At 41.7% G+C, this 22,826-nt stretch overlaps 4 protein-coding genes across 4 annotated transcripts; all 4 read left to right on the top strand.

Moving 5' to 3' along the window:
• Positions 1–1,604: 1,604 nt before the first annotated feature.
• N7539_004214 (TIM-barrel enzyme family protein) lies at positions 1,605–2,986 on the top strand (the record flags this gene model as incomplete). Its single annotated transcript, XM_056933816.1, has 3 exons — positions 1,605–1,656; positions 1,939–2,303; positions 2,378–2,986. The coding sequence occupies 3 exons, from the start codon at positions 1,605–1,607 to the stop codon at positions 2,984–2,986; spliced, it is 1,026 nt and encodes a 341-aa protein (XP_056791357.1).
• A 353-nt stretch (positions 2,987–3,339) lies between these two features.
• Positions 3,340–4,302, top strand: N7539_004213 (SDR family NAD(P)-dependent oxidoreductase; the record flags this gene model as incomplete). The annotated part of the gene is made up of 2 exons (XM_056933815.1): positions 3,340–3,400; positions 3,467–4,302. The coding sequence occupies 2 exons, from the start codon at positions 3,340–3,342 to the stop codon at positions 4,300–4,302; spliced, it is 897 nt and encodes a 298-aa protein (XP_056791356.1).
• A 905-nt stretch (positions 4,303–5,207) lies between these two features.
• N7539_004212 (glycosyl hydrolase family 79 C-terminal domain-containing protein) lies at positions 5,208–7,002 on the top strand (the record flags this gene model as incomplete). The annotated part of the gene is made up of 5 exons (XM_056933814.1): positions 5,208–5,473; positions 5,539–6,039; positions 6,121–6,173; positions 6,226–6,422; positions 6,481–7,002. 5 exons carry the CDS (start codon positions 5,208–5,210, stop codon positions 7,000–7,002), a joined length of 1,539 nt encoding a protein of 512 aa, XP_056791355.1.
• Positions 7,003–8,041: 1,039 nt separating this feature from the next.
• N7539_004211 (uncharacterized protein) lies at positions 8,042–10,622 on the top strand (the record flags this gene model as incomplete). Its single annotated transcript, XM_056933813.1, has 2 exons — positions 8,042–8,843; positions 8,905–10,622. 2 exons carry the CDS (start codon positions 8,042–8,044, stop codon positions 10,620–10,622), a joined length of 2,520 nt encoding a protein of 839 aa, XP_056791354.1.
• Positions 10,623–22,826: the final 12,204 nt, after the last annotated feature.

Raw genomic sequence — 22,826 nt, 5'->3', positions numbered from 1 at the left:
AGTGAATCAGTTGTTCTTAGTTCTTAAAATCCACTCCTAGTCTCTTACTCTGTGTCTTGTTGCAGACTTGCAGGGTATGTATTGCGTATACCTGGTGAAGTGGGAGTCTCGTGGAAAAGAGAATAAGTGGAAGGGTGCTAAACTTTTGCTCCACACGCCCACATCTTCCCGTCCACCCTATACGACCGTTTTAGTCATCGTGAGAACTTAACTACAAGTTAGTTATTCTGCATCATGTAATTAGCTAGATAGACTCATATACTCGGTGATCGGGTAAGCTGCTCATTCCATCAATAGTGCAGGTCGACCTCAACACCAAAGTAGGTACTGGTCTCTAATTGATGAGCAGAAACAGGACTTGCAGGGGATCAACTATCGTGCGAGCTACGACCCTCGCTCACACATGTAGATGATGGCGTGCTCACGTCGAATACTTGTACGAGTAGATGATTGAACCATGTGGGCGAAGGCCGAGCGTCCTCCCACGAATGAATCAGTACGTAATAGGGATCTCAAAAATTTGAAGAGAATCTTTTGTTTGAATGGAATCCGATGAATGGAATTTTTGAGTGAATGGAAAAGAATTTCCAGGCATGTAAGGCATCAACAAGCCAGCCAGTATCGCAGCCGGTATCGTAGCCAGATCCGCACTAAAATTATATCTTGCAAGCTACAAAATACTCAAATTTCTCTTTGATCATACGCGGATCATACGATAATAATATAAAAGGGTTGATTTCATATCTAGATGAGCACTACTGTAGCTGGCCAACTTTTATTTTGATCCATGCGATACCATACCATACAATCAAAAATACATGGGCTTCCCAAATTGCATCCAGAAAAGAATTTTAAAACTCGTGAATGGAAAGGTTACGAACCCTAGTGCGTAAAGACAGGGTTTCCCACCAGAAGAGCTGGATGATCGCAGGTGGCTCCTATCAGCCATTCGATCAATAATTGGAGTGTCAGGTTGCTATACAAAACCGGAGCGAGCCACGAGGAGGAAGGGATGGAGGCTCTAGTTAAGCTACTAGTATTTTACCATGGCACCGGCAGAGTCACATACTAGATGCAGACATGAGTCCCATGCATTCATTGACCATTCTTTGCGTGAATCTTCACTTAGTCTTCTCCTTTGAGTTGGCTAACGCCCCGCTCCCATCGGAATGCCGTCCGCTCTCGGTCATGGAGCTAAATTATCATCGAGAACATCAGTATATCGACGGGCAGATGTAGAGGAATAATCGCCACATCATGCGTGGAAGACATCTCCCCATATGTCAAACGAGTCTCGGCCAGATTCACTCCAGTGGGATCAAATCTAGGTGGAAGGGCTCTTGCCAGCAGACCAGCGGATCATAAAGATGTTGAAGCAGGTTGTGCTGGAGGTTTCGGGCACTTCTCGCACGACCTTAGGTACTAGGAGTAGGAAGTATCTGACAGATTCCATGGCGGTCAAGGGCAAGTGCCACATGGCTAGACCGCATGCTCACGATTTTGACAACTATCTGACTCTCGTCGTACCCGTTCGCTTACATGTCCAGTAGTTATGAGCTCTTTGCATACCTAGCTGAGGTAAACGTACGGCCCGAACTATAAACATGGATCCTCCCGCTCAAAACATCACTTCGTCCTCCAGCGGCGGGTTGTTCGGTACGATCTCACATGGTGCATGGAATTGAACTAAATCTCATTTGACTCGATGAAGCTAGGTTATTTCATATGCGGACAACCCAGGCTTGGTGGAATGGAAATGTTCGGGTTTTTGCTTGAGAGCATTGATCGACGATTGATTAAGTGAAGAAATGCAGATGAGGTCATCCGGGGGGCCGTGAAAGCGGGGCAAGCTGGGCAGTCCAAGGCGATGCATGTCCCAAAGTACGCGCCCAGCCTGATCTACGAGACGAACGATCTGTTCGACATATGTTGAATCAGCTCCGTTCTTCATCCGCTCTCAGATCAAGAACCTGAAGGCTGAAAAACGTTTGAATATGCCACGACCCACAACTCGTGAGGAAGTCCTCGCCAGACTTGTCAAGACAGTCGCACAGGGCTGGATCATTGTCGGCGCTGGAGCTGGTACGTACACTATTGCCTGCCAGCCAGAAATCTACGAGGGCATTGAACGAGCTCGTCTCACGCATTATCTCCTAGGCACTGGTCTCTCAGCCAAATCAGTCGAGAATGGCGGCTGTGACCTCATTCTCGTCTACAATTCAGGACGTTTCCGTATGGCCGGTCGCGGGTCTCTAGCTGGATTGATGCCCTATTCGGATGCAAACCAGGTGGTAGTGGAGATGGTCAGTGTACAGACGCTCCTTTGCCCCTTTGGATGCCCTCCATCTCATCACACCCGAAACTGACAGCAGACCAGGCCGCCGAGGTCTTGCCCGTGGTGAAGAACACGCCTGTACTGGCCGGCGTCTGTGGAACTGACCCCTTCCGAGAGATGCGCACCTTTCTCTCCGAATTGAAAAGAATCGGCTTCGTTGGTGTGCAGAACTTCCCGACTGTTGGTCTCATTGATGGACAATTCCGTCAAAACCTGGAGGAGACAGAGATGGGCTATGATCGAGAAGTTGAGATGATCAAGATCGCCCATGAGCTTAACCTCTTCACCACCCCTTACGTCTTCACTCCTGATGATGCAATTGCAATGGCCCAAGCTGGCGCGGACATGGTCGTCGCTCACGCTGGACTGACCACCTCCGGTGACATCGGCGCAAGATCCGGCCGGTCGCTTGAAGATTGTGTGAAATTCGTCCAAGATATTCGAGATGCTGCTCATCAGATCAATCCGGAGATTCTGGTGCTTTGTCACGGCGGACCGATCGCGCGACCCTCGGATGCAGAATTTGTCCTGTCACGCACCAAGGGAGTGCATGGTTTCTTCGGAGCCAGCAGCATGGAGCGTTTGCCGGTAGAAATTGCGATCAAAGAGAATGCAGCCGAATTTAAGCGGCTGAGGGTTCGACTAGAATGAACGACGGTACTTTGCAAACTGGTAATCATTTTGGCATTGCAGAGGATGGTCTGAACTGAGTGCGTTGAGATCGACGATTGAAGCATTCAAAGTCACGCGCACTCGAGTAATTAGCCGGTGATCCCCATCTCTCTACCCCAGTGGCAAGTTGGGATCCGCAAGTGGAGCGGCGGGGGAGCTCCAAAAGCCTCAAAGAAAAGGCCGAGGGACGGCCTGTCGGTTAAATGTGTGCAAAGACCCCTGGCACGAGGTACAAAACATCCAAGAAAGTCTCTCAAGAATACAAGTTGGACACACTTTTCTTCTCCACCACTCTCATCTCAATTCTCGACTCTTAGCCAGCTCACTTCAATATGGTCACGCAAGGTCGCCCGTTGGAGGGCAAGTTCGGCATCGTCACCGGCGGATCGCGGGGTAGGTTGAGAAACATCCCGACGGTCATCCACTTACCTTGACTGACAGACTGCTCGTTTTTCATAGGTATCGGCGAGGCCATCGCACACAATCTAGCTGCCAAGGGATGCAACCTCCTCCTCAATTTCACGTCCGACTCTTCTCGTGCACACACCGAGGAGCTTTGCGCCTCGCTAGCCTCGACGCACGGTATTCGTTGTGACAACGTGCAAGCCGACCTCAGCAAACCCGAGGAAGCCTGTCAGGCCATCCTTGATGCAGCCAAGAAGAGCGCCGGAACATCGGACAAATTCCAGATCGACATTCTCATCAACAATGCCGGCGTGGCGGGTGACAACAACTTGAACGACCCCGTTCGCGGCCCTATCCGCGTCGAACAATTCAACTGGATGTACACGATCAACGTGCTAGCTCCTCTGCTTCTCACGCAGGCCGTTGCACCTTACCTCCCTACCGATCGAAGTGGTCGCATCATCAACATCTCCAGCGTCTCGTCCCAGATGGGCTTCGTCGGTCAGACTATCTACGGTGGCACCAAGGCTGCGCTGGAGTCCATGACTCGCACTTGGGCACGCGAGCTCGCGGATCGCGCGACTGTCAATGCGATCAATCCGGGGCCGGTGGTGGGAGACATGTACTTTGCAGCTGGCGAGAATTTCTGGCGTGATATTCAGGGATTCCAGGACAACACGCCGGGGAGCAAGATGGATCCCACGGATCCGGAGACTTTGTCTCGCCTGACCGAGGAGCAAAGACAATTGATTCAAGAGAAGATGGGCGGACGGAGACCAGCTTTCACGAGCGAAGTGGCCGGTGTTGTCGGTATGTTGGCCACTGCCGATGGTCAGTGGTGCACCGGAAGCTTGGTCTGCGCCAACGGTGGCATGAAGATGACGATGTGAGCAAAAATATATAGAAACTATGAATGATGAGCCATTTCCCAATTGACGGCCGAGGCATCCTTGCTGCAATGATACCTAAGAGCACCATATCGTTCTCCATGGAGAACTGTTGGTAGGCAATTGAAACCTGTTCCCCCCCAACGGCAGGTTACGACGGAGGTGTACAGTAGTCGGGATTTGATGTGCTTCCAACTTAATTCTCGTCATCCTTATTAGGACTAGAGATAGCACGATCATCTATGAGACCTCCCTCTTCCAGATTGGCTCCGAAGTTTATCGGCCTTGCGGATCAAAGGTGGTCCACATCCCGAGCGAGAGGTGATAATGAAGACAGGTGAAAGCATAACACCTCACATACTTCGACGTCAGGGTCCTTATTCAGTAGATGGCCAGGATCCTGAAGCCCTCACTTCTATGGCCAGGGAAGAAGACTTCGACAGCTCGTCGTGACTTTTGACGTTCTTGAGAGTACGTATTTTTCTGACCTTCGGGACGTACCTGGAAATGCCCATCACTGAACGGTATTCGTTTCGGCATTTCGATCAAATTTTCGGCTTCTCCTCCACCTTTTCGTGATGTGGGGTAAAAGTCCGGGGCGAATATGGGGAACTCTGAAGTTGAAGGCTTGGTAGCCGTCGGCCACGAGTTTTGATCCCCGACGGCTATTGAAAAGTGATCTTTTCGTACCTTTGAGCCAAATAAGTCGTCGTTCATTTGCTAGATGAAGTTATGTGGCTGTCGCCCTGTGGAGAGATGAAACTGTTGAGCTTCGTGAGCGTTCAAAAGCATTTGCCGGGATCGATGAACTAGCCGTGAAACAGCAGGTATAAATGAAGCTTTAGCGGAGGTAAAGAATCATCAATCGCAGTCTCAGAAGCGTTCCCGTCTCAGTCTGCGCTGACAAGATGCAATCCTCTCATATTGTTCTAGCCGCGACTTGCCTATTTTTCGGCGTGGGCACGTGCTCCAACAGACTGGTGGCAGTCCCTTCGCTGCCAGAAGACAGTGAGCCGGTCTCGAGAGATTTGCAGTCTTTTTCTCTGGAATTTGCCTTCTTCCCAGATTATGCCGGCAATAAGTCGTCACCAAATCTCTTCTCACGAAACTTGTTGCAGAACTTCAAGAATATCACAGGGGTCTACCCAAAAGTGCGCGTTGGGGGTACTTCCCAGTGAGTTTTGAGGAAACAAGAAACTTACCTGCGAATTTGATTCACTGATGACGTTTTGATCTCAGAGACAATTCGATCTTCTATCCAAACCAGGAAGAAGGTGTCCAGCTCATTTTCACACATCCGAACGATGACCAACCCAGTCAGATACACTATGGCCCTGCATTCTTCGAGTCGTATGAGACTCTCGGGGATATTCAATACATCCATGGCCTGAACATGAAGCAGAACAACTCCATGCAACAGCTCACAGACGCAGCCGTGGCGGCTTGTCGCTCTATGGGATCAAAACTGAACTCATACGAGCTCGGCAACGAGTTCAACATGGAAGCTTTCAAGTATCGTCCTGCGAATTATACATTGCAGAGCTATATCGATGAGTGGAACTCGAAGACGGCAGCCATCATGAATGCTGTCAAGATGAGCTGCCCTGGTACAAATCCGGGTTTCATGGCACCAAGCTGGGTGCTTGCTCCTATGGTCAAGAGCGAAAATTGGACAATCGAGGAACTGTTCAAGAGTGGGTTCGACCCGAGAAATATTACAAGGGACATTTCGTTCCACCAGTAAGTCTACCTGAGCTTGATAAGTCGCTGATTCAGTCAAGAATGAACGTGGAAAGGCGCCTCTAACTCGATGCTTTCTAGATATTTCGGAGTGTTTGCGCCTCCATTGGCACCAGTCTCATGGGATCTTCAGCGTAAGCTTAGCTGCAGACGCTCACGGTTAATATGAAGGCTTACGTTTCCTAGGAACTTTGATGAACCACACAAATGTTGTGGAAAATGTAGCGCCACACATCAAACGTGCCCAGGAACTGGCATACCTGGGTCACCCGTATGTTCTCGGAGAAACCAATGCTATCGCCAATCAGGGGCGAAACGGTGAGACAAACGTCTTTGGCGATGCCTTGTGGCTGGTTGACTTCTCTCTTTGGTCTGCCGCAAATGTGAGCTATCTTTTCGTTTTCCCTGCGCCTGCGTCTCTGCTCATATCGCTTTTCTCAGAATATCAAACGTCTCCACTTCCACCAGGGTCTCAACTATCGCTACACCTCATGGCAGCCCATTCTTAGCAAGCGTAATCCACCAAAGACGAGACCACCATACTATGGCCAGATCATGGTCGCTTCCGCAATTGGGAAAGGTCACGATACTCGCATCGTCAATATCCCGCTTCAGGGAGACAGGGAATCTGCGTATGCGGTCTTCAATGGCACACAGCTGTCCAAGCTGGTGGTTATCAATCTCCAAGCTTATAACCAGAGTGCGACCCTAAATCGTCCGAGCAAAGACTATCGGTTCAAGCTACCGAGTCACGTCAAGGAAGCAAAGGTTGAGCGTCTCTCTGCGCCCGGTAGCGATTCAACGGGCAGCGTCACCTTCGGCGGGGTCTCATATGACTATGATCTATTGGAGGGAAATCCGGTGGCGGTTCATGAATTGGAAGGACCGGTGCATGTCGATCACGAGACAGTTCGGATTAGTGTCCCTGACTCATCGGCTGTCCTTTTGACACTGCTTTCATAGACAGAGAAACCGCTCAAAGGTCCAGCGCAGCTTTCCTAGACCATCGCCTTCCGGCGTCGAGCGTCTTTAGAAGAAATGTCGTATCTTCTTCCCTCGATCACAATTGAATCGTCGTATCGTCTCCACTTGATTCTGGTGCCCAGGAATCAGTCTCGCTGTAAATTCGAAAAGTATTCCCGGACTCCATGTCGAATTCACATAGATGGAAGTCGAGACCGGTCTTTTGACATGGGCTTGCGTCGCTACTGCACTAGTCTTGCAGGGGTTAGTTTGGGGGCCAACGTTCACAACAAGTTCGAAAACATGGGTTACCGGCCACATGCCCTCATTGCACAGTCAAGGGCTGGCGCGGGAGTGTTCACAGAATGGAGATTTTGCCTTTTGGCAATCCGAAACGATGGTAATAAGAAGACCTGTCTTGCCGGTCTCCATGTCCAGAGTCAGCAGTCATGCATGGTTCGTTCCGCGTCAGATCGCTCCACTGGGAACGAACGTACTCCAGCCTCCGCCGATGACACGGACACATGGCATTAGCTCTGAGTTAGCACCAAATTAGCACACCAGTCTAGGGTCTGATTGGAGACGATCTCAATGAAGGTGTTCAGCTCGGTGGAACGTGCTCCTAAGGCCCTCCATTTCCGGCGGCTGGGCTGTAAAGCACCCTGACCTGCATGCTCTGGTAGAGCACCAGGTACTGGTAGAGCACTTATCAACTTGCTCTGCGCAAAAAGCAATAGACCCTGACTCGCCTCATGGCAAGCCCAAACTTCATTGGGTGGTGTCACTGCTGCTCGTGCGATGGCTGGACGAGTACCTTATGCGAGCATAGAGCAGCATACCAGGTCCCAGTTGTCTAGCACAGGTTTTGCGTCTGGCCCGAATCGCAACATGTCAAGCGTGCAGAAACAACCATAGCCAAGGGACCGGCCCCAAGACCTCTTTGCTGAGATCAAGCTCTGCTTTTACCTTTCAAACGCCAGTCCATGAAGCACTTCGAGCTTCCAAATTGACTGCCTGCTGATGCATCGTCTCGTGCACCATGAGTGAGTCACGGGATCCACGACGCTCCCTCGGGGACTCTCTCCTGTCATCTGAGGACGAGGGGGCCACCGCAAACCCGCAACGCCCATGGAAGCCGCTCGGCGGTCGCGAGACCCCCACCACGGAGTATGCATACCTCCCACCGACTGACAATCATGGAAGCTTCTCTGAGGAAGTTCTTCGCGAGGTTGGATTGGGTATAACCGAGACGCCAGATGAAGCGCTTCATCGTCACGAAGAGACAGCGCTCGTCTCCAAGGAACAACCCTCCAGCATCGCTACCGCCGAAGAATGTTCGCCAACGCTGTTTGACTCCCCGGCTGCGACACTATGCCCTCAGTCACCAAGAAATTGTCCGACTCGGGCCACCGTGTTACAAAGCCGCTTCTCGTGGATTCCAGTGACAATCTTCGTACTCGCACTCTACGCCACGGTCTTCTCGGGAATCTATCTCGTGATCGCGATTCGAAAACCAAGGTGGGATAGCATAGGCAGCCGAGGCTCTCTCGCCCCCTCCACGGCCAATCTGCTATGCGCATTATTTGCAAAGACGATCGAGCTGGCATACGTCACAATATGCGTGGCCTTTCTCGGGCAAGTGCTGAGTCGCCGAGCACTGATGAAAGATTCGCGAGGAATCAGCATCTCAGACATGAATATGCGAGCATGGATCATGCAGCCGGGTTCGATGCTCGTGCATTGGGAGACTCTTCGATATTCAGCTCTGACTTTCTTGGGAGCGATCGCGCTGGTTGCGACATTCGTGGCAATGATGTACACCACGGCGGCCGAAGCTCTTGGTAAGTTGGAAGGCCTGCGAACCACACAGGGCATTCATTCATGTTTGCTAACAAGAGATAGTCTCGCCAAAGCTGATACTGGGACCGGTAACAGACACCAGGCTATCTGGCAAAATCCAGACGAGCTTTGCCAACGTTCGTTACCTTGCGCTGAAATGCCAAAGCCCAATCCCACGCTCCATGGACGAGGCCAGCTATAATGAGACCTGTCTTCAGATCCTTCACGCGGGACAGTCATACCATAATTATGAGCAGTGGATCAGTTCATGGGCAAATTTGCAGCAAAGAGGCGGCTCGGCATCAACTCGCCAAACAGACCGACCCAAGCCCACAGGCTCGATGTGGGACAATACCACTCTAAGCGGAAGTTGGATCGAAGTACAAGACATGGCGGTGCAGTCGAAAGCCTTTGGCCGCATGATCAATAACATCACCATGGCGATGCCACACGGGGGGATTCCCATCGCAGCAATGGATGCAGACAATAAGATCAGCCAGCCGCAAGATGCCTCGGGTGAAGGCAAATACGTTCTGAAAGCCTCTGTACCATCGCCCGCAGTGAATGTGCTCTGTGTGGGTATGAATGAGACGGAGTTGGCACCACTGGTCTATAACCAGTGGCCTAACAGCAATTTCGATGCCAGCACGTGGAGCTTCTCGCCACCGAATGACATACCTGTATCTCCTTCTTTGTGGAACAAGACCGTTGTCGACGACATCTTTGGCTTTGGCGAAAAATACAATCAACAGCCTCCTATTTTTGGTAAACTACCAATGGCGTACAACACGATCTTGAACACAACGGGACGCTGGCCAACGAGTTCCATTTACCTTGTGGGCCACACGAGCGTGTCTCATCCGCAGTATGTGATGTGCGGTATGCGCGCGAAACTCACGGGTGTTTGTTCCACTCAGTACACCGCTGCCTCTAGTGGTGCCTCTTTGAGCACTAATTGCGAGAACGGTACCGACTTTCTAAGATACGATCGATTCCACAACGACTTTGTTGAAGGCACATGGCAGCCAGATTGGAAAAATGTGGCCGACGTCTGGGCCAGCGCCCTCAGTCTGGGCTCTGGAATCACCGATGGACAAGCGAGCAATGAGCGCCTACTCATGCAACTGATGCCGGCATACGACCCGGCGACGAAGACCTACTCGCTCAATTCGTCGCTGCCGACTGTGGGAGAAGCGCTTGCTGTCATGGCTGGCAGCACATTGATTCTGTCGTCGCAAGACTCTCCATTTGTGCATTACTATGAATACAATCAGACCATTTTGCCCACACCTCAGAGACAAAGCTTTCAAGCCTCCCTCCAGGCAGTTGGCTATGCTTCCGGTGGTACCAAGCGTTGGCAAGGCGTATTTTACGTCATTCTTATATTTGCATTTCTCACGTCGTTCATTTGCCTTGCATTCGTCATCATCGAGGCACGCGGTCATCAAATCACAGACTTCACGGAGCCACAGAATCTCTTTGCAATTGCAGTCAATAGCCCTCCATCCTCCCAGATCCACGGCGCATGTGGAGGTGGGCCTGTTGGGCCGCAGATGAAGGAGAGATGGCACATTAGCATGGAAGAAGCAGATGCCCATTACTACATTCACGCCGAGAACGATAATCAAGGTCCATTTGGGTCGCCGCGGACGACAGCCTACCAAGGCCTTGGCCAAATGGACATTGAAGATTCCATCAGTGAGATCAAACCGTTCAGTCCAGCTGTAAATGAATTTCGTCGGGTCTCGAAACGGTCCTCGCTGCTGGCAAAACTTTATTGATGAAGCCCGAATCGCTTGATATACTTCAGGGGTCTCTATGGCGTTCTACTTTTGTCATTTCTGCCTTGCTTCGCCTAACATTAATTTTCCGGTAATATTACCGATGTAGTCCCTGGCTACCGTGTGTTTTCGAGTATATAGGTTGTAGGGTCATAGGGGTTTACGTCGACCCTACGAGTAAATTTTCACTACCGGTAGGGAACGGAAGGGAACGGTAAACTAGACCTTTTTAGGACTTTTTTAAGTGGGCCCTGAAGATAACGAGCTCGAAGGAAGAGGACCGTACGATTACTACGCCCCTATAAGCTTTAAAACTAGAAGAAAATAGTAATTACTAGTTAAGTATAGAATTTAGCGAATCTTAGCAGAAATTAAGACCCCTATAAGCTCGTAATTTATAATTAGTATTTTCCGTAAAAAGCTAAACGGACCTAGTAAAATCTAGATAAAACCAGAAGCGCTATAAGAATCTATTTAGATTATTCTGGATTTATATAAAACTAGTTTTTACTAAAAGGGATCTACTTTATTTCAGAACTTAGTAGATAGATCTAGAAGTATCTAAGATATTTAATATTTATTAGTAAAACCTAGATCTTCCTAAATATTACTAACTTTTACTAAAAGGTCCTAGAAAATTTAGTTACTTCTATATTTTCTAGTAGATTTCGAAATATCCTAGAAATTTCTATTTATTACTATATATAACTAGTAGCTTTAAATATTATTAAATCCTTCTTAATTATTATAAATATATCCCTTTATCCCGAGAAAGCTATAAATATCCGTTAAAGTTACTTATAATATCTAAATATTTTTAGTCTTGATATATAATTTATATTTACTAAGTACTACTCTAAGTAGAAAGACTAATATTATCTAGAGCTCCTATATATAACTAAAAAAAGTAGGATTACTACTATAGATAAATAAAGGACCGGTAATTACTAAAAATTACTAGTTTCTACTAGTTCTTACTAGATAACTCTAGATTACTAGTTACTACTATTAGCTTTTATTTTAATCTAGTAGATCGAATAATTCCTAAGAATGCTTTTATATTTTTAATAAGAATAATTCTTAGCGAATAATCGCTTATAGCCTAGAAGACTCTTCTACTTATAACTATTTATTACTAGTTTTTACCGGTTACTACTAGTTTCTCTCTTTTACCCCTATATATAACTAAGTACTACTAGTAAATTATAAATACTAGATATATCTAGCTTTTATTATAATTTACTAGTTTCTTCTATTAACACCTAGTTAATACTAGTTTAATTTAGATTCTCCTAATAATAGAATTTCTTCAAAATATCTTTTAACTCTATTCTTTAAACGATATTAATAGATAGTATACTATTAATTATAAGTAGTATAGAGTAATAGAGTAATTCCTCGATCTTACCGGTAAATTTTAGTAATTACTAGTTTCTACTAGAAGTATAAGGGGACTCCCTTTATTAAAGTACCCTGTTAGGTAATCCGTAGTTTAGTAATTATTAGGTAATCCGTAATCTACGATCTAGGACTAGCTATATAATAAGTAAGGCCCTCCTATAGCTTCTAGGAAGCTAGGCTCCTAGGCCCCTCCTACCTAGTCTCGGACTCTCCTATTATCCTATATATTCTAACCCGAAGGATCGTAATCTCCTTAGTAGCTCTATCCTACCTCTTTAGGTAGCCGATTAATCGATCGATTAATAGAAGAGGGAGTTAAGAGTAATCCCCTCGAGAGTATAGAGGGAGAGGACTATAAGATAGATACTAGAGAAGGGACTAGTAGAGATTCCTAAGAATTAGTCTTTATACTAATCTAACTACTATAAGCTATCTCTTTCCTAATAATTAAGTCTAGCTATCTTACTAAAGTAGCTATCTTAATAGTTCTAATTCTTCTCTCTATTATTACTATAAGAGATAGCGCTATAAATCTATAGTTATACCGATAAATCCTAGGAACTATAAGTCTAGGAAGTATTTAACTTAGAATCTAAGGATATCGAAGATCTTTTACTAGCCTCTTTAATCCCGACTATATAATTACGGGCCTATAGCTACCTTAGGTACCCTAACCTATAAGGGGACTCCCTTTATTAAAGTAGCCTATTAGGTAATCTATAGCCTAGTAATCATTAGATAATCCGTAACCTACGATCCCGGTCTAGCTATATAATAGTTAGGCGTTAGGCCCTCCTATAGTTTCTAGGGAGCTAGGCTCCTAGGCCCCCTCTACCTAGCCTCGGATCCCTATTATCCTATATATTCTAACTCGAAGGATCGTAACCTCTATAGTAGCTCTGTCCTACCTCTTTAGGTAGCTAATCGATCGATTAATCGATCGATAGAAGAGGGAGTTAAGAGTAATCCCCTTAAGAGTATAGAGGGAGAGGACTATAAGATAGATACTAGAAAAGGAACTAGTAGAAATCCCTAAGAATTAGTCTTTATACTAATCTAACTACTACGAGCTATCTCTTCCCTAATAATTAAGTCTAGCTATCTTACTAAAGTAGCTACCTTAATAGTTCTAATTCTTCTCTCTATTATTACTATAAGAGATAGCGCTATAAATCTATAGTTATACCGACGAACCCTAGGAACTATAAGTCTAGGAAGTATTCGACTTAGAACCTAAGAATATCGAAGACCTCCTACTAGTCTCTTTAATCCTAACTATAAGAACCTTAAATATCCCCTAGAGGACTTAGACTCCTCTTATTAGTTAGAAAGCTTAAGATCCTCTATCCCTTAATATCTATCTTACTATAACCTAGGAAACTATTAATAAGCTAGAATAGCTAGCTAATCTATATTAATAGCTAGCTATCCTCTAAGTATTATTAAGAGATAAAGGACTTAAGAAACCTCTTCCTATTCGGCGCTATATATCTCCCGATTATCTTAATATAGATATAGTTAGGAAAAAGGAAATTAAACTCGCGAGTATCCCTCTATTTATAAAAGAGTTTAATCTCTAGAAGCGTTAGGAGTAGCTACTCGATCTCTATTAGTAATTCGAGAGAGCCCCGAGGAAATACTATATAGAGAAGCGTAAGATTATTAAGACCCTTATATAGATACTATCTTATGATCCCAGAGGCATAGGCGCATCGAAATGCGGATGCGGGATCACTATCTGACTATATATACTGTTACATGACGAACTATTCTATCGAATGGTTTGGCATAGACCTTTTGGTCTAATGGTATACCATGTAAGCAACGGCACGGGTGATTCCAATCTACTATTAGTAATAGTACTAATACTATAAAGAGAAGGAAGCTACTTATTCTTAGCTAATCGAAGAAGATTAGGGATACTTTAAGTAGTAGACTCTTATACTTATTAAAAATACCGCTAGCCTAGAATCTAAGATTATAGCTTAGCTTAAAAGGATATACTAATATTATAATAAGGATCCGAGGGAGTTCTATATATAATTAGATATCCTAGAGTAATACTTCCTATAAGCCCTTAAGAAGGAGTACTCCCTTTTATACTTCGCGAAGCTATAATATAATCTATAGTATATTATTCGACTATACTAGATTAAGCTCCTAGAGACCTAGAATAAGATAATTGATATAGCCTACTACTACTAGGAAATTTAGTTCCTAGGCCCTAAGAAATAAAAGGGTACCGATAACTAGCTAGCTATCTCCCGAGACTCTTATAATCCTATAAAAGAGTCTAAGGATCGGAAGCCCTATAATAGTCCTAAGTATAAGGGCTAGTATAATGTTACTAAGGTAGAGTAGATCCTTCCTCTCTATCTCCGAATCTTATAAGGACTTAAATATACTTTAATATCGATATTATAGTCCGGGATATCCTCTATACCTATATAGACCTCGATAGTAGAGCTAAGATAGATCTTATTAGCTAAAGCTTTATTTAATAGTATAAATTCTAAAATACAAAGCTTATAGCTCCCTTAATTAACTAAATATAAAATTATAACTATATATATACTAATACTATAGGATACTATAAGAAGTCCTAATTAAGATAAGTTCTTATAGTTATATATATACTAATCGCGGTTTAGCTATATTTTACCTTTATTTAATCCTACTTATTATTCTACTATTATAATAGTCCTAACTTATATCCGATTCTATAATAGCGTCTTCTTTATTAGTATAGTAGACCTCGCTATCCTATCTATAGTCGTAGCTCGGATAATATAAAGGAATATTATTATTATTATAAGTATAGTAGGACTGACTTAGGATAAGGATAGGATATAGGAGGATATAGGGCGTGAGCTACGCCTACCATGTATACTATACGTACTATCTTAAAACTTAGGATAGACTATAGCCTCTTCTCTTTTCTTTTTCTCTTTAGCCTTTAAGATTCTTAATACCACGTAGCTAAGTTGAATAAAAGTTTCTAAGTCCTTCTAAAGCTTTTCTATTCTCGCGTATAATATTATCTTAAAGGCTCTTCTCTTCTTTTATAACCTTTTTTCTTTTTAAAGTATTAGTCGGGTAATAAGATACTATATCCTCTAGCTACCCTAATAACTTTACTAATACCGAACCGATATAACTAGTACCGAAGCTATATTAGTATAATTATTACTGAGTGTAGCGAAGTAACTTATGTGTTCGTACCCCGACCTATAGCCCCACTAAGAGGTCTGATACGATTGGCTAACAAAATCGCGCTAGTGAGGACCTATTCTGATTGGTCTAAATCGGCACCGGCACGTGACCTCTACTAACTAGCTAATTAGAGTAGAGTAGTCACGTGACCCTTCCGAAAGTATGACTAATATTAAAAGCGGAGAGGGTTGGTAAAAATCCTGGCGCGTGGTTTTACTAAGTCACGTGACCTAAAAATCAATCTAATTACGTGATTATACTTACAAGCGTCGGAAGCTATCTACTAGATGGTTTATAGCCCGAATCAGGGGTTGATAAACCCCTAATTCGGGCTATAAATTAGATATTGGATGCCTTCCGACGCTTGTAAGTATGAGAACGTGAGATTATAAGAAAGATATTAAGGCACGTAAAGTCAAGAAAGCCCGAATTTAACTCTTTAAGGATATAAGACTACTATATATATATTATCTATAGTAACTTTAGTCTTCTTATATATCTGATATACTAAATATAACTCCTAAGATTATCCGATTTTTAGTCGTTCTTATCTTTGTAAATCTAGAATATAGCTTTATACTTAATATCTCTCCGAAAGCTAGCTAGATTATATATAAATATAAATATTTTTATCAAAATCGTGATATTATAGATACCTAGGATCGAATCTACGCTACCTATAAATAAAAAAATTAATAGTATACTACGTTATAAAGACAAAATTCCGTTATACAAATTTTAATTTTGAATATTAATTATTATATCGCCTCTGTATCTTTAAATAAGCTTATCTTATACTATATATCAGACCTATAACCTTAATTTTTATATATCCGAATCCGGTAGTTAGGGTATACCTTTAGGGTTTTATCTATATTAATAATATACTCCTTTTATTTATATCTCTTGCCTATCTTCTGAATTCTATCTTATACCTATAATCTATCCTACGTAACTTACTTTTGCTTTTTCGTAAAAGAAAAAGCGTACCTATAAATAGATTCCCGTCGGAGATATACTAGTTACGGAAATAAAAAGGCGCTCTCGTACTTCCTTAAGCCTAGCTAGATAGGCTATTATAAAATATATAATGAATATCGCTAGAAGCGTATCGCGTTACGCGTATATTATCTTAATATTCTATTCTTCTGATAATCTTTTTACTAACTTCTTTCTATTAATAGATACAAAATCAGCCTCCTCTCTAAACACCTTCCTTATTATCTATAGCTTTACGACCTCTATACCTAGCCTTTCTAGTTCCGTAAGTCGTTCTTCCTCCTCTCTTATCCCTAGATTCTACTTCTATAGCTTAGTATATAAACTTATCTCGAGATAAAAATATACTTTTATAAGGGTTAATCTCGTTATAGGGAATAAGTATACCGATATTATTATTTCCCTCCCCGTAAGTTATAATTTCGCTGCCGAGTATACCGTAATCGTAGTATCCTAAGCTATACTAGCTAACTAGCTTAGTAGCCTTATAAAGCGAGACCTAGAATTCCTCTTCTCTGCCCCTTTTTAGGTAAGAGATAGCTAATATTTAGCGTTAGTACCGAGCTACTCGGTATTATAGTAGAGATCCTTTACCTACTCCAGAATTACCGTAGATCTAATACGCCCCCTCTATACTTATAACAGACGAATTGTAACCCTCCTCCGAAGTACCTATACCTATTATAGATCCCCTCTAGTAACCTATAAACTCGTAGTATTCGGATGATATAGGTACCCTATTTAACCCCTCCTCGTAATAGTCAGAACCTATATCTCTCTATTCTGATACTACGGATTTAATAAACGCTAGACGTAGTAGATAGAACTATCTAATATTACTAAGAACGGCTTTATAGGATCCTAATATACTACCTCGTAATATTAAAGACCCTCTAAATATTATACTACTTCCCCTTAACAGAGAGCTAGATATTATAACTAGTACTATAATTCCTACTATAGATATAGAACTTATCCGTAACTTCCGCCGAGCCCTCGGAGACGTCCGTTTATAGACCTACGAGAGGTATAAAGAGTATTAGTTTTATATAGATCTTAACCTATAGAATATCTATCGCCGCTATCGCGAATATAATAAGGGACAGATTATCTATAAATATAGTACTAGTAATAATATAATTCCCCCTCCTATACCTATATATCTACCTGAATTAACCTAGGTCGAGGAGATAATAATCGCTAAAGTATATATTACTATCTAGGTTATATAGGTTCGCGGGTATTAGTATAAATATCGCGGCTATATTATATATTTTATCTAGAATTTTGTAAAGACGTATAATACACTACCTCTATTACTAGAGGAGCTATAAATCATCTTACTCCGGCCTCTATAGTCTAATACTAACCCGTAGATACGTCGGTAATTCTATAACGATTTTCGCGTTCGCCGTTACGCCCTTAAGGTCTGGCTAGAATACTTACGGCGATATTATCCTACCTACCGTACTATATAGATTCGCCTAGATACGCTTATATCTCTCCCCGAAGATAGTAATATAATAGATAATATACTATTAATTAAAGTCTCGTAGGAAGTTATATTACCTAATATTATACCTAACTATAGACTATAACTAGAGGATAAAGATCCTTTCGAGGGTCCTAATAACCCGGAAGTAGTTAGTATCCCGGATATCCTTACTATAATCGATAAATATAACTAGTTACGGGAGCTTATATAGACCCGTAGAGAGCGATTAGCTAGTTCTAGTTAACGTTTATACCTCTCTGTACCTACTCCTAGGCTTATACTAGTTAACGAATTTAACGAATCTATTCCGCTAATATTATCTATATTTCCGTCCCTCTTCCTATATAGTAATCCTAACTATATATAGAGTCGTCTACGAAAGATTAACTATATCGAGTTTATTAAGTACTTAATAAAATATAAGTTAGGACGATTTATATACTATCCACGTTTCTATTACGTTATATTTAATATATTTATACAGCGTATAGCTATCCGTACCGCGGGATTTTCAGTTTCTCGGTAGTAAGATAATACCCCTATAATAGAGGAACTTTAGGCTATATTTAACTATAGCCGAGATAACCCCGAGGCCTCTAGGTTACTATCGTTAATTATACCTTTTATAAAGAACTTACGAGGGACACGGCTATATTAGGGCTAAAGGAGAGCTAAGTTAAATACTATAATTAACTAGCTAGGTTCCGCGTATATCTTTCTTACCCTATCTACGGCTAATATATATTAGGATGATTTAATAAAGTAGCTCCTATACTACGACTAGTAGACTAATAGTACTAATAGCGAGCGTTATAAACTTATATAGGCGGTACTTCGCGACTTCCCGTATATTATTATATAGTGGTTCTATCTTCGGTTTTTGCTTTTTTATAAGTATATACTAATACCGAAGTTTAGAGTTAAGGATTACTAGTTACGTTACGAGTAGTAAGACCGAGGATTAATATATACGTATTTAATACTTTAGCTTATAAATATACTAGATCCTAATAATCTCCTTACGCTAGAGCTACGGGCCTATTTTATAGGAGTTTAGGGATTTTATATTAAAGCTATAAACCCTTAGCTAGATCTCCTACCTCCTATAGAAGATAAGATACCCCTAATATAGGCTAATAACGACGAGATTAAAAATACTACTAAGTTCCTTACTTATCTAGTACGACGGGTATAAATATATAGATATAGTAGCTACTACTACCGTAAGAAGATAGGTACCGATACTGTAGTATATAGATTTTATTTCCTATTCGAATCCTAGGATACACTAACTCTCGAGCGGCCGGAAGGATCTTTATTCTAGCGTTTATACCCCGAACGTTATAAAATAGACTATAATCTCAACCCGTATAATATAATATATCTACTTAGATAGCTTACTAATATTAATATTACGCCTTATATAGGTACGGAGGCCCTAAAGTAATATCTTTCGAAATATTATAGTAAGGCAGAAAAGCCTACGTCCTCCTACTAGTAGATTATAGAAAGCGTTATTATAAGACTCTCTGAGATATACGATCCCCGATTTACGGCTACCTATAAATTCCTAAATATACTAATTATCGAACGCGACTAGAGTATATAGGAGGTTTACTTTTTACTACTTAGTAACTTACTCGATAATAGTAGCCGTAAAGTCCGATTTATTAAATACGCGCTATAAGAGGGCTCTGTATAATATATTATAGACCGTGAAACAGGCGAGCTAAGGTAGGGTAAGATATTATTAACTAAGTATATAGAGCGTCCTAAATCCTAGCGGGAGAAATCTTATCTTTAGTAGTTATTACGGGTAGATAATAAGAAGAAAGAGCGTCCTACTAATTATCCGGATTATATCTTATAGTACTCTAAGATATATAAACTATACTAGTAACCGGAGGACTTCGCGTATATAAAGCTTACGTTATACCGCCCGTTCTCGTATTTATATTAGCTAAAGGTTATTAATAGCTAAACGTTTAATACTAACGAAGAGGCCTAGGAACGATAGTGTATCTTATATAGTAGCGAAATCCCTCTAGACTTCTACGGCTATTAGCCTAAAACTATACTAGAGTAGCTTTTCGAGGATATAGACTCGGATACGGAGATAGACGATAATATATAACCGTCCTAGGGACCTTTTATAGCCTATATAGGCCGAATTAGTAGTAATATAATTTAGGATAAAGATCTTGAAAACCTTAGAGACCGGTATATTAACCGTTAGTATAATTAGACAGAAGAGGTTTAGCGCTAGCTATATATATTATAACTTCTAATTATATTTTAGAAGGATATCTAAGAGGTAAATACGGTCCCTTAGGAAACCCTTATAGATATAGTTCCGGATACTCTTAATTATTAGTAGTAGGAGGTATTTAATCTAATCGTCTAGTATTTTCGGCGGACGCTAGATTACGAGGAGGCTACTAGCTATCGTATCGCCGGTTACGCCTCTAATTAGCTCCTAGAACCCTCTATAGGCGTTCTAATACCCTAGCTATAGCTACTAATTAATCTTAATAGTAAGACTAGTATAGGTAAGTCGTATCTAATATAGATAATATCTACGAAGATAGAGTAACTTATAAGAGCTATAAACTATCTAAATCCTCTTCTACGGGCGGCTCTAATAGGGGTTACGGCGTTTAATATTAACGGATCTATCCTCTATCGACTCTTTAATTTACCTATCCCTCTCTCTTTAGGCCCTTACTAGGAATTACGGGACCCTATATTAAAACGTCTCTAGGATAAGTTATCGGGTATATACTACTTAGTTATCGATAAAAAATTAATGATTAGGCTACGTATATTATACTATATAGACCGTAGATATCGCTAGGCTTTTCTGTAACGATAGGATAAGCCCTTTAGCGGATTAAATATAGTTCTTACGGGCGACTTCTTCTAGCTACCGCTAGTTATTACGCGTGCCCTTTACTATATAGGTTATTATCCTAACGAGGAGCTCCTTAGTTAATAGGTATATCGTCTTTTTAATAGAACTATCGAGCTATAGACTCCGATACGATAGCTCGGAGCCGATATAATAGTAGTTATATTTCGAGAGGCTCTTAACCGATTACGTATTAAAACTTCTACGGTAGAAGATTAGTACCTTTTCTGTTAACGAGTAAAATATAATCTGACCGACTAGGAGATTACAGAATTTGATAATACTATCCGTCTATTCTATAAGAAGGTATCTATCGCTATATTTAACTATAAACGCCTCCGAGATCTAGCTAAGCTAGCTATTACGCTCTACGTAGAAAATAGTAGAGATTATATAGATAAGGCTAATAGTAATATTACTAGGAACCTTCAGAATCGAATTAATCTATATATTAGTTATCGCGTTATATTACGCGAGAACCTTTAGACTAAATAGGGTCTCGTGAATAGGGTAATAGGTACCCTATAAGGGATCTGTTAGCCTATAGTAACCGCTAATCTATATACTACTACTCCGTACGCTCTAATAGTGGAATTTAACTACTACGATAGTCCGTAACTTCTGGATATAGCTAAGAATAGCCCTAAATTAGTCCCTATTTTCCGGTTAACTCGAGATTTCGATTATAAAGAGAAGCCCTATAGTCGATCGTAATTCCCGATTATAGTCGTATATATAATTACTATATATAAGACCTAGGGTATATCCCTTAATTATATAGTTATAGATATTAACGAGAAGGAGTTCGCTACTAGCTTATAGTATATTATAATATCGCGAGTATATACCCTATAGGGTATAATATTCGATAAACCTTTCGATCTGATACTACTATAGGGCCGAGAGCGGAGTACGGCGTTTTAAATAAGAATATAGGACCTCGAGAGATAGTTTCTAGAGACTATATATATACCCTATAAGACTCTATTCCTACTTACTAACTATATAATCTCTAGTATACTAGCCCGCGGAGTCCTATATCTACTATACAGACTCCTCCTACTCGGTTAGCTCTATCTATATCCGCTCGTAAACGTGATATATGATTTATTTAGATATCTCCGGGATTCTATTTTGCTAATATCTTGACTATATAGGTATTTACGGCCTATCTTCCTGACCTAAGTCTAGTAATTCGGCGTAGACTTAAGTATAATAACCTATCTTTACCCTCGTTATCCTCGTCCTCGGGGTCTTCGGATAACGATTCTGAGCTAGATTTAGAGCTAGATATTAGCCGTCGTCTTTTCGTTTAGAATTTGTAGCCTTTATAAAGGAATTAATATTATTAGAGTATTTTTACTACGTAGATACGGTAAAAGTAAGAGATATTTATAAACCTCGACGTATAATATATATCTCTTACGGTTCTTTCTATCTTTCGCGTCTTTACCTCTTATCTTTAGATATCCTCTGTAACCTAATTCTCTTCTCTTCTTTAATTACTACCTCTTCCTTATAATATCTTCTTCTCTTCTATACTCCCTACTATCTTCCTTATAACCTCTACTTTACTTTTATAATTATTATACTATAACTATATATCTCTATTCCGGTATTATTAAAGACCGTAGTCCTACTCTATAGCTATCGTAGACTCGGTTAAAGAAAGGCTAAAAACGCTATCTTTAACCTATACCCGATAATTATTACTAAAAACGTCCCCGTAACGGCTATAATCCTTAAAGCCTAGACCTATAGCTATCTTTTCTAGTTAAAGTATCCTATATTTATCTCCCGTAAACTAACTAATCTACTAACTATATTAAAAATAGGATAAAGAATCTACCGATCTACCTCCTATACCCTCGTTATCTCTCTCTACGCCCCCTATAAGTCTATAGCCTACCGTTTTGTAGTCCGCTATAAGCCTACTACCTCCTAGTTCTTCTCCTCTTTAACTACCGACTTTATACTCGTAGGCTATATAAGATACTATAGAGGATAGTTTATACTACGATAGCTTATTAGAAATTATAGATTTTAAGTACGTAAGTATATTATACTCTAGGATATCCGAACTAGAAGACTATATAAGTAGCTTCTTTAAGTTATCTAAGCTAATAAAAATCCCTACAGAAGCCCCTAATAGAAGCCCTACTTATTTGTAGCTAGTATAGTCTACTTT

The sequence above is a fragment of the Penicillium diatomitis genome (genome assembly GCF_028827545.1).
Source record: "Penicillium diatomitis strain IBT 30728 chromosome Unknown utg000004l_segment0_segment0, whole genome shotgun sequence".
Taxonomy (NCBI): Eukaryota; Fungi; Ascomycota; class Eurotiomycetes; order Eurotiales; family Aspergillaceae; genus Penicillium; species Penicillium diatomitis.
The sequence above is the reverse complement of the archived record's forward strand: the minus strand, read 5'-3'. Positions and strand labels throughout refer to the sequence as shown.